Source organism: Salmo salar, chromosome 10 (assembly GCF_965601325.2).
Source record: "Salmo salar chromosome 10, fSalSal1, whole genome shotgun sequence".
Taxonomy (NCBI): domain Eukaryota; kingdom Metazoa; phylum Chordata; class Actinopteri; order Salmoniformes; family Salmonidae; genus Salmo; species Salmo salar.
In genome coordinates, this window is record NC_138300.1 from 65,068,267 (window position 1) to 65,083,980 (window position 15,714).

A 15,714-nucleotide genomic window follows, 5' to 3' on the forward strand; every position below is an offset into this window, starting at 1 on the left:
CGCTTGCCATCTGGTAGCAGAGAGAACAGTCTATGACTAGGGTGTCTGGAGTCTTTGCCAATTTTTAGGGCCTTCCTCTGACACCGCCTGGTATAGAGGTCCTGGATGGCAGGAAGCTTGGCCCCGGTGATTGATGTACTGGGCCGTTCGTACTACCCCGATGTAGTGCCTTGCAGTCGGAGGCCGAGCAGTTGCCATACCAGGCAGTGATGCAACCAGTCAGGATGCTCTCGATGGTGTAGCTGTAGAACATTTTGGGGATCTGAGGACCCATGCCAAATCTTTTCAGTCTCTTCAGTGGGAATAGGTTTTGTCGTGCCGTCTTCACGACTGTCTTGGTGTGCTTTGACCATGTTGGTGATGTGGACACCAAGGAACTTGAAGCTCTCAACCTGCTCTACCGCAGCCCAGTCGATGAGAATGAGGGCGTGCTCGGTCCTCTTTTTCCTGTAGTCCACAATCATCGGTTGATTGAGCCTGCTGTCTGATCTAAAAATGAATGGATTCATGTTTTGTAGCTATTATTGTTATTGCCTTTGTGTTTTGCCGATCACGCTAGCAGCAAGTAGAAATGGTTGTCCTTGTTCAATAAAGCCATTGGACTTGTCTCAACGATGTTCCTGTCTGCCACGACACTGCAGGATATCTAGGTTGACTCATTTTCTGGCTTTGTAAAGACTTCAGCTTGACTGGAGCCCTACTTCCTTGTCCAATTGTATTCACACCCTCGAAGGCAAGCTTTTGAAAACGGGTGCTGTACTAGTTTATACAGGTTCACGGGAGCTATGTTACCCGTGCACTGTCTATCCGAGATTGCTAAATAGTTAGAATGGCTGCTTCTTATCCTTCTTTCCAAGAAGAGCTGGACAACAAAATATTTGTTTAATATTCTTTTACATAGGGACATACAGCCCTATTTATTTGAGCTGGAATACACTGAAGATGAGTTGAGACAGTGAGAACAAGAATTGTGAGACCAGCAAGCAGCTCATGATCCTGGGTAGCCATGGTCAGACTCTGACTGGTCATTCGTATGTGGGTGCTGTCCAACCATGTCGACAAAAGAGGAATGTCTGTGCTGCAACAAATTCGGCCCTCCTTTTCCTATAATCCATGATCAGCTCCTTTGTCTTGCTCACATTAAGATTAAGGTTGTTGTCCTGGCACCACACTGCCAGGTCTCTGACCACCTCCCCATAGGCTTTCGGTGATCAGGCCTACCACTGTTGTGTCATTAGCAAACTTAATGATGGTGTTGGAGTCGTGCTTGGCCACGCAGTCGTGGGTGAACATGGAGTACAGGAGGGGACTAAGGGACCCCAGTGTTGAGAATCAGTGTGGCAGATGTGTTGTTGTCTACCCTTACTACTTGGGGGCGGCCCGTCAGGAATCCAGTTGCAGAGGGAGGTGTTTAGTTCCAGGGTCCTTAGCTTAGTGATGAGTTTTGTGGGTACTATGGTGTTGAACGCTGAACAGAATTCTCACATAGGTGTTCCTTTTGTCCAGGTGGGAAAGGGCAGTGTGGAGTGCAATAGAGATTGCATAATCTGTGGATCTGTTGGGGCGGTATGCAAATTGGAGTGGGTCTAGGGTTTCTGGCATGATGGTGTTGTGAGCCATGACCAGTCCGCGCATGCTGGTGTTGGTCCGCACATGCTTTGAGTACACGTCCTGGTAATCCGTCTGGCCCCGCAGCTTTGTGAATGTTGACCTGTTTAAAGGCCTTGCTCACATCGGCTTCGGAGAGCATGATCACACAGTCGTCCGGAACAGCTGGTACTCTCATGCATGCTTCAGTGTTGCTTGCCTCAAAGCGAGCATAAAAGGCATTTACCTCGTCTGGAAGGCTCGCATCACTGGGCAGCTTGCGGCTGGGTTTCCCTTTGTAGTCCGTAATCATTTTCAAGCCCTTCCACATCCGACGAGCGTCGGGGCCGGTGTAGTAGTATTAGTCCTGTGTAGTCATCTTAGTCCTGTGTTTGATGGTTCGTCTGAGGGCATAGCGGGATTTCTTATAAGTGTCCGGATTAGTGTCCCTCTCCTTGAAAGCGGCAGCTCTAGCCTTTAGCTCTGTGTGGATGATGCCTGTAATCCATGGCTTCTGGTTGGAAAATGTACGTACGGTCACTGTGGGGACGATGTCGTCGATGCACTTATTGTTGAAGCTGGTGACTGAGGTGGTATACTCCTCAATGCCGTTGGATGAATCCCGGGACATATTCCAGTCTGTTCTAGCAAAACAGTCCTGTAGTGTAGCATCCGCGTCATCTGACCACTTCCGTATAGAGCGAGTCACTGGTTCTTCCTGCTTTACTTTTTGCTTGTAAGCTGGAATCAGGAGGATGGAATTATGGTCAGATTTGCCAAATGGAGGGCGAGGGAGAGCTTTGTGTGTGTCTATGTGTGTGGATTAAAGGTGCTCTAGAGTTTTTTTCCCTCTAGTTGCACATGTGACATGCTGGTAGAAATGAGGCATAACTGATTTAAGTTTGCCTGCATTAAAGTCCCCGGCCACTAGGAGCGCCGCTTCTGGATGAGCATTTTCTTGTTTGCTTATGGTCTTATACAGCTCTTTGAGTGCGGTCTTAGTGCCAGCATCAGTTTCCGGTGGAAAATAGACAGCTACGAATAATATAGATGTGAGCTCTTTTGGTAGATAGTGTGGTTTACAGCTTATCATGAGGTATTCTACCTCAGGCGAGCAATACCTCGAGACTTCTTTAATATTAGACATCGTGCACCAGCAGTTGACAAATACACACACCCCCACCACTCGTCTTACCAGGCGTAGCTGTTCTGTCCTGCCGAAACACGAAGAAGATATTTTCCATGTCGTTCAGCCAAGTCTCGGTGAAACATAAGATATTACAGTTTTTAATGTCCAGTTGGTAGGATAGTATTAATTGTAAATCGTCCAGTTTGTTTTCCAATGATTGCATATTGGCCAATAATACAGATGGTAGTTGTGGTTTACTCACTGGCCGAATTTTCACAAGGCATCCAGTCCTCCGCACCCTGTATTTCCGTCTTTTCTTCACCAGAATGACAGGGGATTTGGGCCTCTGGGTACCAGTATATCCTTCGCGTCGGACTCATTAAAGAAAAAATATTCATACAGTTTGAGTTGAGTAATCGCTGTTCTGATGTCCAGAAGCAATTTTCGGTCATTAGATGGTAGCAGAAACATTATGTATAAAATGAGTTACAAAAAATATCACAGTTGGTTAGGAGCCCGTAAAACGGCAACCATCCCCTCCGGTGCCATTGAAAGCAAACTTGAAACATGTAATAGGGCAATGTATGTACGTTGTATTCCAAGGACCAGCAGTAATTAAGCTAGTGTTACACAGATGCTACTTGTCCAAAAAGGCTTATCCGCTTTCTCCTCTGGCGACCCTTCTTTGCATCTTTCTCCAAGATTGTGTCCCCAGCTTTACCTGAGAGATGAGCCTGCCTTAGTCTCTCAATAAGTGGCACAAGAACCTGCAATGGATTTCAGGACACCGATGCAACACCTTACTACACCGTATGTAAAAACTGCATTAAATATAACTTTTGAGAATATCACTCTTTTTCAGTGTTTGAATGAACACCTAAGAGAACATTTTGTGCAACAATTAACCATTTTAGATTATTGGTGAAAATAAAAAAATACCTCTGACATCCGGTGATGTGTCCGTGCTCCTTGACATCTCACAGGCACATTGTGGTGGGCAGAGGAGTCGGTTTCCTTCTTCTCAAGCAACTGAGTTAGGAAGGAAGCCTGTATCTTTAGTGATTGGGTGTATTTAATAACTTCACCATGCTCAAAGGGATATTCAATGACAGCTTTTTTATTAATTTGTTTACCCATCTTTCAGTAGGTGCCCTTCTTTGCAAGGCATTGGAAAACCTTGCTGGTCTTTGTGGTTGAATCTGTGTTTGAAATTCACAGCTTGACTGAGGAACTTTACAGATAATTGTATGTGTGGGGTACAGAGTGAGGTAGTCATTCAAAAATCATGTTAAAAGCTATTATTGCACACAGAGTACATGCAACTTATGTGACTTGATTAGCAAATGTTTATTTCTGAACTTATTTAGGTTTGCCATAACAAAGGGCTTGAATACTTATCGACTGAAGACAGATCACAACTAAAAAGACCCCAAGGTTTCCAATGCCTCACAAAGAAGGGCACCTATTCTGCTGTGAAGAGACAGAATCACTAGATAAGTTATTCTGGTATTGCCCCTAGGTAGCTTCTTTCTGGTCACACGTTCAGGAATGGTAAATAAGCAAAGAGAAACGACAGTCCATAATTACTTTAAGAAATGAAGGTCAGTCGATCCTGAAAATTTCAAGAACTATCAAAGTTTCTTCAAGTGCAGTGATGAAACTGGCTCTCATGAGGACCGCCACAGGAAAGGAAGACCCAGAGTTACCTCTGCTGCAGAGGATAAGTTCATTAAGAATTACCAGCCTCAGAAATTGCAGCCCAAATAAATGCTTCACAGAGTTCAAGGAACAAGCACATCTCAACATCAACTGTTCAGAGGAGACTGTGGGGAATCAGGCCTTCATGGTCGAATTGTTGTAAAGATACCAATACTAATGGACACCAATAATATGAAGACTTTTTTTGGGCCAAGAAACACGAGCAATTGACATTAGACCAGTGGATGGACATTAGACCAGTAGAAATCTGTCCTTTGGTGTGATGAGTCCAAATATGAGATGTGTGGTTTCAACCGCTGTGTCTTTCTGAGATGCAGAGTAGGTGAACAGATGATCTCTGAATGTGTGGTTCCCACCGTGAAGCATGGAGAATGAGGTGTGGGGATGCTTTGCTGGTCACACTGTCTGTAATTTAGTTTTTTAGAATTCAAGGCACACTAAACCAGCATGGTTATCACAGCATTCTGCAGCGATACGCCATCCCTTCTGGTCTGCGCTTAGAGGGACTATAATTTGTTATTCAACAGGACAATGACCCAAAACACACCTCCAGGCTGTGTAAGGGCAATTTGACCAAGAAGGAGAGTGATGGAGTGCTGCATTAGATGACCTGGTCTTCACAATCCCCCGACCTCAACCCAATTGAGATGGTTTGGGATGAGTTGGACCGCAGAGTGAAGGAAAAGCAGCCAACAAGAGCTCAAGACTGTTGGAAAAGCATTCCAGGTGAAGCTGGTTGAGAGAATGCCAAGAGTGTTCAAAGCTGTCAAGGCACAGGGACACTACTTTGAAGAATGTAAAATTATAGAATATTTTTTTATTTGTTTAACACTTCTTTTGGTTGCTACATGATTCCATGTGTTATTTCATAGTTTTGATGTCTTCACTATTATTCTACAATGTAGAAAATAGTAAAAAGGAAGTAAAATCCTTGAATGAGTAGGTGTGTCCAAACTTTTGACTGGTACTGTATATATGTAGCAGAAAAACTGTAAAAAACTAAGATATGTGTCCACTGAAGGGGGGTTGGTGGATAGGTTAATACAAAAAAAGGGAACCTATTGGTAGATGGCGGCAACAACAACAAAAAGCAGACATTGAATATCACTTTGGATGTTGTATCAATACACCTAGTCAATTCAAAGATCAAGGCGCTCTGTGATTTCACAAAGTGTCCAATGGTGACTAAAAAAGTTACAGAATTTAATGGCTGTGATAAGAGAGAACTGAGGATGGATCAAAAACATTGTAGTTACTCCACAATACTAACATATATCGGCTCAAATCTATGGCAAGCCTTGACAATGGCGGTCTAGCAACGATCAACAACCAACTTGACAGAGATTGAGAATGATTTTTTAAAGAATCATGTGGAAATATTGTAGAATCCAGGTGTGCAGTGCTCTTCGAGACGTACCCAGAAAGACCCACAGCTGTAATCGTTGCCGAAGGTGATTCTAACATGTATTTTCTCAAGGGTGTGAATATTTTTGTAAATGAGATTTCTGTATTTCAGTTTAAAGAAAATGTGAAAAGTTTTCACTTCATCATTATGGGGTGTTGCTTGTAGATGGGTAAGAAAATCTGTTTAATCCAATTCTGGCTGTAACAGAACAAAATGTTGAATAAATCCAGGAGCATGAATACTTTCTGAAGCGATATTTATACCACAATGCAGTTGTGAGCATACTAGGCATTCTATACTGAACAAAAATATTAACGCAACATGTAAAGTGTTGGTCTCATGTTTCATGAGCTGAAATAAAAGATACCATACATGTTCCATACACACAAAAAGCTTTCTCTCAAATGTTGTGCACAAATTTGTTTACATCCATGTTAATGAGCATTTCTCCTTTGCCCAGAAGCTGACTAAACAGCATGATCGTTACATAGGTGCACCTTGTGCTGGGGACAATTAAAGGCCATTCTAAAATGTGCAGTTTTGTCACACAGCACAATGCCACAGATGTCTCAAGTTTTGAGGGAGAGTGCAATAGTCATGCTGACTGCAGGAATGTCCACCAGAGCTGTTGCAAGATAATTTAATGTTCATTGCTCTACCATAAACCGCCTTCAACATCGTTTTTGAGATTTTGGCAGTACGTCCAACCGGCCTCACAACCGCAGACCACTTGTAACCATTCCAACCCAGGACCTCCACATCCGGCATCTTCACCTGCGGGTGATCCTGGATGTTTTTCAGTTGGTGAACCTTGTCTTGTGTTGGGCAATGGCAGCTGGTTTAGCAGGCTTTGGCACTGTGGTGATTTTGGCAGGGATATTGGATTTGGGGAGCTGTGACTCTGGCTGCTTGTAGACCACGTCTTGACCATTTCTGCGCTCCACAACCAGGTGGATAAGCCTCTCCCTGAAGTGGTGGGTTCTAGGCTTGTACACTTTCTTCTCAACCCACTGCTTTGATCTCTTGCAGGTGATCTGTTTGTACTGCAAGTCTCCTGGAAAGACATGACTGATTATGAGGATGTCTAACCATACAAGAAACCATGTTCATCTGTTAACAAAAAAGGTTACAGTAGGCTTATGTGTTTTGTTACACTCAGAGTCAATGATGGGCCATTGAGATGGGCTATTAGGAAAGGTGTGAACTGTATCGGGGGGCTTGACTTGTAGACAGTCTAGTTATGTATTGTTGTGTAAGACCACCTACAGTTGTGCTGTTGAGTAGACAAGCGCTGCCAAAAATAGAGTGAATAGGCTAGAAGAGTGTTCTAACAGCCCCTCTCCCCTATGCCAAAGAACTCACTGCAAGGGTGTGAAAAGTTTGAGGAGCACTTAGCTTGTGTATTGATGATTCAGTTTTCTCCAGAGGGGATTGTGCTTTTGCAATCTGGTGTTATTCACAATCTGATGTTCTATGAACAAGGGGCTGGTCCAGTGAGTAACGTTAACTACCTGTTGATGCCAATTCTCAACTGGATCCAACTCGACCGGTGGCGGTACTACTTCCTGAAATCACATTGAATTCTGGATATTGTGGTTTGCTTACAACCAGGAAATGTAGATGGCCTGTTTCTACCGGTGAGATGTAGAAACACTCGTATTTGTGTATAGTGAGGAAATTCTGGATTTTTATTAGGCATTATATGTTAATAAAATATGAATGGACATAACATATACAGTGAAAGCGCAGCGGATAAACTTCCCTTTAAGTTATTGACAGTTGTGTAAATTCCTACTAGTGGCCAATTTCAAAGCTGAAAAAACAACTGGTGTGGAGGTGACTCAGATGAAAACATTCTACAGATATTTGTAGTACCCTAAGATAAGTGATAATATTTCATGTAAAATATAAGTGATCATATTTAATGTAAAATTAAGACATTCATGTGTTGTAGTATGCTATCATGTGCATATCATGGGCATTAATTACTATTTATTTTCAATTGAAAGTTATATTTTCATGCCAGCAGTCCTACCACGTCACAGCCAATACAGTAGCAACAAAACTTGGTGAACAATATAATGGATATCAATCACTCACAGCTCATTGTTTTATGTGTTTTACCTTATTTTACTCTTAAATGAACCTTGCAATGTTGTACATATGTGCCTTTTGTACATTTTCAATTTATCTCAGGTGGGTTTCAAGGGTACAGTAGCAGCAAAAGCACCCACTCTATACAGAATGGAAATGAATATTGTTCAATGTGATCAATACTAACTTTGCGTAATATTGTAGTATACAGTATTGTGTATATTTATACCCCAGACCATTGGTTTCCAAATATTTTATGAGTAAACATACACTACCGGTCAAAAGTTTTAGAACACCTACTCATTCAAGGGTTTTTCTTTATTTTTACTATTTTCTACGTTGTAGAATAGTAGTGAAGACATCAAAACTATGAAATAACACACATGGAATCATGTAGTAACCAAAAGTGTTAAACAAATCAAAATATATCTGAGATTCTTCAAATGGCAACCTTTTGCCTTGATGACAGCTTTCTCTCAACCAGCTTCACCTGGAATGCTTTTCCAACAGTCTTGAAGGAGTTCCCACATGCTGAGCACTTGTCTGTTTTTCCTTTACTCTGCGGTCCGACTCATCCCAAACCATCTCAATTGGGTTGAGGTTGGGTGATTGTGGAGGCCAGGTCATGCAGCACTCCATCACTCTCCTTCTTGGTAAAATAGCCCGTACACAGCCTGGAGGTGTGTTGGGTCATTGTTCTGTTGAGTAACAAATTATAGTCCCACTAAGCGCAAACCAGATGGGATGGCATGACATACATATCGCTGCAGAATGCTGTGGTAGCCATGCTGGTTAAGTGTGCCTTGAATTATAAATAAATCACAGACAGTGTCACCAGCAAAGCACCCCCACACCATAACACCACCACCTCCATGCTTTACTGTGGGGACTACACATACCGAGATCATCCGTTCACCCACACCGCGTCTCACAAAGACACGGCGGTTGGAACCAAAAATCTCAAATTTGGTCTCCAGACCATAGGACAAATTTCCACCGGTCTAATGTCCATTGCTCGTGTTTCTTGGCCCAAGCAAGTCTCTTCTTGTTGGTGTCCTTTAGTAGTGGCTTCTTTGCAGGAATTTGACCATTAAGGCCTGATTCACGCAGTCTCTGAACAGTTGATGTTGAGATGTGTCTGTTACTTTATATCTGTGAAGCATTTATTTGGACTGCAATTTCTGAGGCTGGTGACTAATGAACGTATCCTCTGCAGATGAGGTAACTCTGGGTCTTCCATTGCTGTGGTGGTCCTCATGAGAGCCAGTTTCACCATAGCGCTTGATGGTTTTTGCGACTGCACTTGAAAAACTTTCAAAGTTTTTGAACTTTTCCATATTGTCTGACCTTCATGTCTCAAAGTAATGATGGACTGTTGTTTCTCTTTGCTTATTTGAGCTGTTCTTGTCATAATATGGACTTGGTCTTTTACCAAATAGGGCTTTCTTCTGTATACTCCCCCTACCTTGTCACAAAACAACTGATTGGCTCAAACGCATAAAACAAATCCACAAATTAACTTTTAAGAAGGCACACCTGTAATTTCAAATGCATTTCAGGTGACTACTTCATGAAGCTGGTTGAGAGAATGCCAAGAGTGCAAAGCTGTCATCGAGGCAAATGGTGGCTATTTCAAAAATCTAAAATCTAAAATATATAGAAAATACTTGTTTTGGTTACTACATTATTCCATCTGTTATTTCATAGTTTTTGATGTCTTCCCTATTATTCTAAAATGTAGAAAATTGTAAAAAATAAAGAAAAACCCTTGAATGAGTAGACTTCTAAAACTTTTGTTTTGTCTTCACCCTAAGTCCTTGCTGTTGATTTATGGGGGAGATCTCTAAATAAATGTAGCCCTGCATTGTGGCATACACATGAAATTGTGTCATTCCGAACTTTATCCGTGGTGTTTTATTCCAAAACGTTTGCAGTGGACAGGTAGTCATTGATGCAAAAGTTTGAAGCATATCAGGGATAAAAGACCTACAAGTAGTGGACAAAAATGGAAGCAAATGAAGGACAAGGTGATTACTATTGGACTACTACTCATGCAGTTAGGGCTGGGGCATTGTCTGTGCGGCATGTAGCTTAGGGGTGCGAGAAGTGAACCAGAAACCGGAGGGTTTCCAGTTTGAATCCAGGTCCGATGGGAATGACATCTGGCATGAAGTGAGCTGGCAACCGGAAGGTTGCTGGTGTCAAAGCATAGATGCCATTACCTGCCGTTGTGCCCTTGAGCAAGGCACTCAACTCCCCCACAACAACAGCTCCCAGGGCGCCCAGTGTGGCAGCTCCTCTCCAAAAAACCTGTATATCTATGTATGCATGTGTCTTACGCAGTGGTTGGGTTAAAAGCGGAAGTGACATTTCAGTTGGACTTTGTGTGCAATTGACCAATAAAGTAATCTTAATATTTTTGGGCCTCATTCACCAAATGTACTGTACCTTTTGTTATACAACAGTAGAGAGGGAGATTTGAAACTGTCTTGAGACCGTTTTTGTTCTAGCCAAGCAGTAACACACCGTCTTGATTGAAGTCTGATTAGTTGATTTGTTTAAGAGGTATGTACTGGTTGGCAAGAACAAAAACCTCTGGATATGAATGCTACTACCATGAATAGTAATGATCAATATATTTTAACTTTAGGGGAAGTGATTAGAATTTTAAGCTTAGATAAGAAATGTCCATTTGGAAGTTTTCAACATTTGGAAAATAATAAAAATGGATTATTTCAAAGTTGGCCTTATTTGTAACACCCATGGGCTTAAAGAGTACATTCGGTAGTCATTAAGCCATGTCTGGACTTGTAACATATTTTATCAAATATTATTACCTCACGAAAAAATGTTGTAAGTAAAGTCATAAAACCTCACATGAGTGATTAATCTTTCATTTTAGGGCTGTATACGTTAGGCACTTACCCTCTTTATTTTTGAATACCTTTTGTTTGTTGCCCCTTTCAAAAAGTGTTGGTGATCTTGAAAATGAAAATATTTATTACATGATTTCATCATATTGGCTACTTTAAAAAACAATAATACATTGAATATGCTGTGTTCATGTCAAGTATACTGAATTAAACAAACTTTATACCAAAGGTTTTATGCTGAAACAATTAAATAGAAAACAAATGTTGTGATATGACAGTTTAATAATGCCATGTTTCATTTCCTTTCAGGCTGAGTCTCTGCTAGGTCTGAGGGTTAACCGGAAGGCAGCGGTGCTGTAGAAAAGTCCATTCCCCTGCCTTTGTGGTTCCCATGGAGGGGTTTCCTGTCCACTGACCCACCGTGCTGCCTCACCAGGACAGCAGCCATGTCCGCCTGCAACACCTTCACGGAGCACGTGTGGAAACCAGGCGAGTGCAAGAACTGCTTTAAGCCCAAGAGCCTGCACTGCCTGGCCGAGGGTGGCCTGAAGAAGATTGCCCCTGAGCAACCCTCCCAACAACAGAGCCAACCCCCTGCTGGAACTAGACCCAACGATAGCAGCTCCCAGAGGGGAGGCGGTGACAGTGTCTCAGCCCGCTCTGGCCACTTCCGCCCTCCCGTGGCTAAGAAGCCCACAATCGCTGTCAAGCCCACCATGATGCTCTCCTGCTCTTCGGCCGACCTGGACTTGGAGGGCAACCTACATCGGCCACCAGACGCTGGTGAACCCGGCAAAACCTCTGCCTTTACCATCTGGACTCGCAATGGGATGAACCGCAAGAAGCCCGGTGGGCCTAACAACAATGAAGGGGAATATGCCGGGGAGGAGATTGAGCGTTACAGGCAGCGCAGTCGGCGTGCACCCCGTGGGAATGACAATGGTTTGACTGATATGCTCAAGGAGATTGCGGGCCTGGGCTCTGGCCCTAGCCCCAGCCCCTTGTCCGGGTCAAAGGACCTCTTTTTGGGGCGCATCAGCAGCTCCTTCCAGCGCTCTTTAGAGAGAGGACTCCCTGCTGCTGGTTGCTTGGCCATTGGGAGCAGCAGCAGCAGTGGAGGGGCTGCCCAAAAGCGGGTGTCCCTCAGCAACAGTATGGAGGTCATCAGCACCGAAGGAGGGCGCTTCTGCTACCCTGAGTTCTCCAGCGAAGGAGAGGATGATGATGAGGATGAAGATGACGAAAGTGAAGTTAACGACGACGATGAACATGAGAGCTGGGATGAGAGTGACGAGGAACTTCTAGCCATGGAGATCCGTATGCGGGGCCAGCCGCGCTTCGCCAACTTCCGTGCCGCCACACTCTCCCCAGTCCCCTTTGCCCAGGGGAAGAAGTGGAACACTGTACCGTTACGTAACCGCTCACTCCAGAGGATCTGCGCCGTGGACTACGACGACAGTTATGATGAGATCCTTAATGGATACCCCTCCACAGACTCCAATGGAGGCCACGGTCTCCTTCCGTACGGCCCTGGTGACCTGCAGGGCAGCGGCTTTCTCTCCAATTCGGAGTGCACCACTTCCCCAGAGTCCTCATCATCGCTGCCGGAGGACTTACGCACCACTTCCAGCTGCAGCAGCAGTGCTCCCTGTGGCCCCCTGAGAAACGGTCTGCACTCCCCCACAGCTTTCAGAACACCGGCCCTTCAGGCTGCTGGTACAGACAAGGAACAACAGACCCAGAAGGCTGTCAGTCCACCCAAGGTCACGGAAACCCACAAGGCTGTTCTCGCCATCCAATTGGAGGATCAGGACAGCAGGGAGGGCTTACCTATGCCTCAAGCTCTTCCAGGGCAGCCAGTGACGATCAGCTTCAGCCCCACAGAGGAACAAGCCAAACCTTACCGTGTGGTTAACCTGGAGAAGCATCTTATCTGTAAGCCCTACACAGTGGTGGACGTGTCTGCATCCATGGCTAGCCCAGAGGAACAAAACCAAGAACGCACTCCCAAACAGCCAAAGACTCCCATTAGCCCCTCTTCCTACCCCATCTCCCCCTTATGCCAGCCTCTGTCTCAAGCCTCACCCATGTCCCCATCATCTCCCATCTCCCCCACATCCGCCACACCGTTTGTCTTCCAGGGCAAGGCCAGCAAGCAACCAGGTGCTATCCGCTACCAGGAGGTGTGGACGTCTAGCACCAGTCCCCGTCAGAAGATTGCCAAAGTGGATCTGGAGTCCACTGGAGCGTCTGGCCCTGCCGTCCCACCTCGTCACTGCAGCCACAAGTCGGCCCCAACCTCTCCCATTGCTGGCCTCTCCTCCTCTCGGACTGTACCTGTGAAATCCCCTAACCTGTCCGAGATCAAGTTCAACAGCTACAACAATGCAGGGATGCCCCCCTTCCCCATCATCATCCGGGATGATACCACATACTCCCGCAGATCCAAGAACGCCGTCAAGGTGCCTATCGTCATCAACCCAAGTGCTTACGACAACCTGGCGGTGTATAAGAGCTTCCTGGGTCTAAGTGGGGAGATGCCTCAAACAAAGGAAGGGAGAGTGGCTAGCCACACTTATGAGGAGATTGGCTCCTCAGAAAGTGTCCAACCTCCTACAGAGAAAACTATTGGTAAAGCGGCATCAGAGAAAGCTGCTGCTGAAGAAAGGAAAGCCACTGCAGCAGCCCTGATAAGCCAGGAGCTGACCGCTAGAACCACTAAAGACTTGACTATAGCTGCGAGCATGGCTGCTGGTTCTCTTTCTCCTTCAGCTGCCACATCGATTGCTGTTCCAACTCCTCTCACTGTCGCTGCCATCTTGGCCAAAAGCAGCTCCAATTCAGCCACTAGTGGGCACACTCGCAAGATCAGTGAGGAAACAACATCCAGCAAAGAGGGGAGCACTGACTTCCCTCTGTCATCATCAGGCACTGGGACGGGCCACCGGGAGAAGGCCAGCACTGTGTTGTCCCAGATCGTTGCCTCTATCCAGCCCCCACAGTCTCCCCCAGAGTCACCTTCCCCACATTCTAAAGCCTGCAGTGTCGAGGAGCTATATGCCCTCCCACCCAACGCCACCAAAGAAACACTCAGTCGACCCAAATCTCTTTTCTCCTCCACTGACAGCTGCCTGTCCAAACCCAGGAAGGACACACCCTCTAAACAGCTGCCCAAATCCCAGAGTGCCTCAGCAGCCGTGCCCCTGTCCAGCCCCACGAAGTCAGAGCCCAACGCTCCATTCCCCCCTCCCAGATCCACCTCTTCCCCATACTATGCCTCCAACATCCTTCAGAGACACTTTGGCCACTGGACCAAGCCTGCCGCCTCCAGCTCACCCTCGCGCCCCTGTGATGGAGAGACCAGCCCGGGTGGAGGGGAGGGGAGACGGGTGGCGGCAGAGAGCGCCAAGCCCAAACGCTGGATCTCCTTCAAGAGCTTCTTCCGCCGGCGGAAGGATGAGGACGAACAGCGGGAAAAGGCACAGAAGGAGACGAAGAAGGGCAAGCTGGTGGGGCTAGACGGGACGGTCATCCACATGCTGCCACCTCCGCCCATCCAACGCCACCACTGGTTTTCTGAGGCCAAGAACGAGGACCCCAGTCAGAAACCCACAATCATATTCACCTACAAGCCAGACGGCAGCGCCTCCGGTGACTGGGAGGGGGAACTGCGGGTGGAGGAATGCAGAGAAACGTCTCTGCTGTCCCCAGAGGAGAACCAAGACGTCAGACCATCTACCACCGGGACTGCCCTCCACTGCAAGGCCATCAGGTAATTGATTTAAATCTGTCTTAAAAAAAGATAATTACTCTTGATTGTTAATCCTTGCTCAGGAAAAAAATTCAAAAATGTTCTCTATACTGACTTATAAGCCGCCTCCTTACTGCAGATAACTGCAGGCCTTGTTATTTGTAAGCAGCACGCTTTATGATGAGACTTATATTTGTACAGGGCATAATAACTAAAGGCTGCCTCTCCATGCCTCTTGGTCCTAGGCTCTGGGATAGTTAAAAGGCCAGTGCCAGAGGACCTGAGGGACCTACTGGGTACATAAATAAATAGCATGTCTGACATGTATTGGCGTGCACAATCGTGGATTGATTTAAAAACCAATAGAAGAATATTTAAATGAATTCTAAAACTCACAGGCAGCCAGACTTTAAAACCGGTGTAATGTGTGCTCTATGTCTGGTCTTGGTCAGTACCTGTGCTGAAGCATTCTGTTTTGCGGTTGACCAATGGCTTTCTTGGGTAGACCAGACAGGAGAACATTACAGTAGTCAAGCCCGCTTGCAATAAAAGCATGGATTAGTCTCTCTGTATCAGCCTGAGAGAGAAACGGTCCGCACCATGGCAATGTTCCTCAGGTGGTAAAAAGCTATTTTGGTCACATTATTTGAAATTGAGTTCAGAATCTAAAATACACCTAGGTTTTCTTTTACCTGGTGTTTTAAAATGTGCGTCCAGATTCTCTCTCTATGCTGTGGCTCCAACAGTACCTCGGTCTTGTCTTGATTTAGCTGGAGGAAGTTGTGAGCCATCACAGTATTTAAATCACTAATACAGTCTAATAATAAATCCGTGGAGCTAAAATCCTCTGATGACACAGAAATGTAAAGTTGTGTATTGTCTGCGTAGTAGTGAAAATCAATGCTGTGCTTTCTGATAACGCTGCCAAGGGGTAACATATATACACTGAACAGTACCGAACCCAAAATCAAACCTTATGTAATGGCACATGTGATATGTATTTTCTGAGTTATGTTCACCAAGGGTGATGACAAACTCTTGACCGGTTAAGTACGTCCTAAACCAATTTAGAACTGGACTCGAGAGGCTAACCTACCTCTCCAGTCTGTCCAGAAGGACATGTTCAACAGTGTCGAATGCAGCACTTAAATCCAAG

General features: G+C 45.2%; 1 protein-coding gene across 3 annotated transcripts in view; it reads left to right on the forward strand.

The window, feature by feature from the left end:
- The window catches only part of peak1 (pseudopodium-enriched atypical kinase 1), a 298,755-nt gene that overhangs the window by 217,926 nt on the left and 65,115 nt on the right, over nucleotides 1-15,714 (forward strand). For all 3 annotated transcript variants that reach the window (XM_014123825.3, XM_014123826.3, XM_014123827.3), the window contains one exon: nucleotides 11,117-14,579. In XM_014123825.3, coding sequence (XP_013979300.1) covers nucleotides 11,254-14,579 — 3,326 coding nt within the window. In that variant the 5' untranslated portion in view covers nucleotides 11,117-11,253. The remainder of the gene's footprint in view (nucleotides 1-11,116; nucleotides 14,580-15,714) is intronic.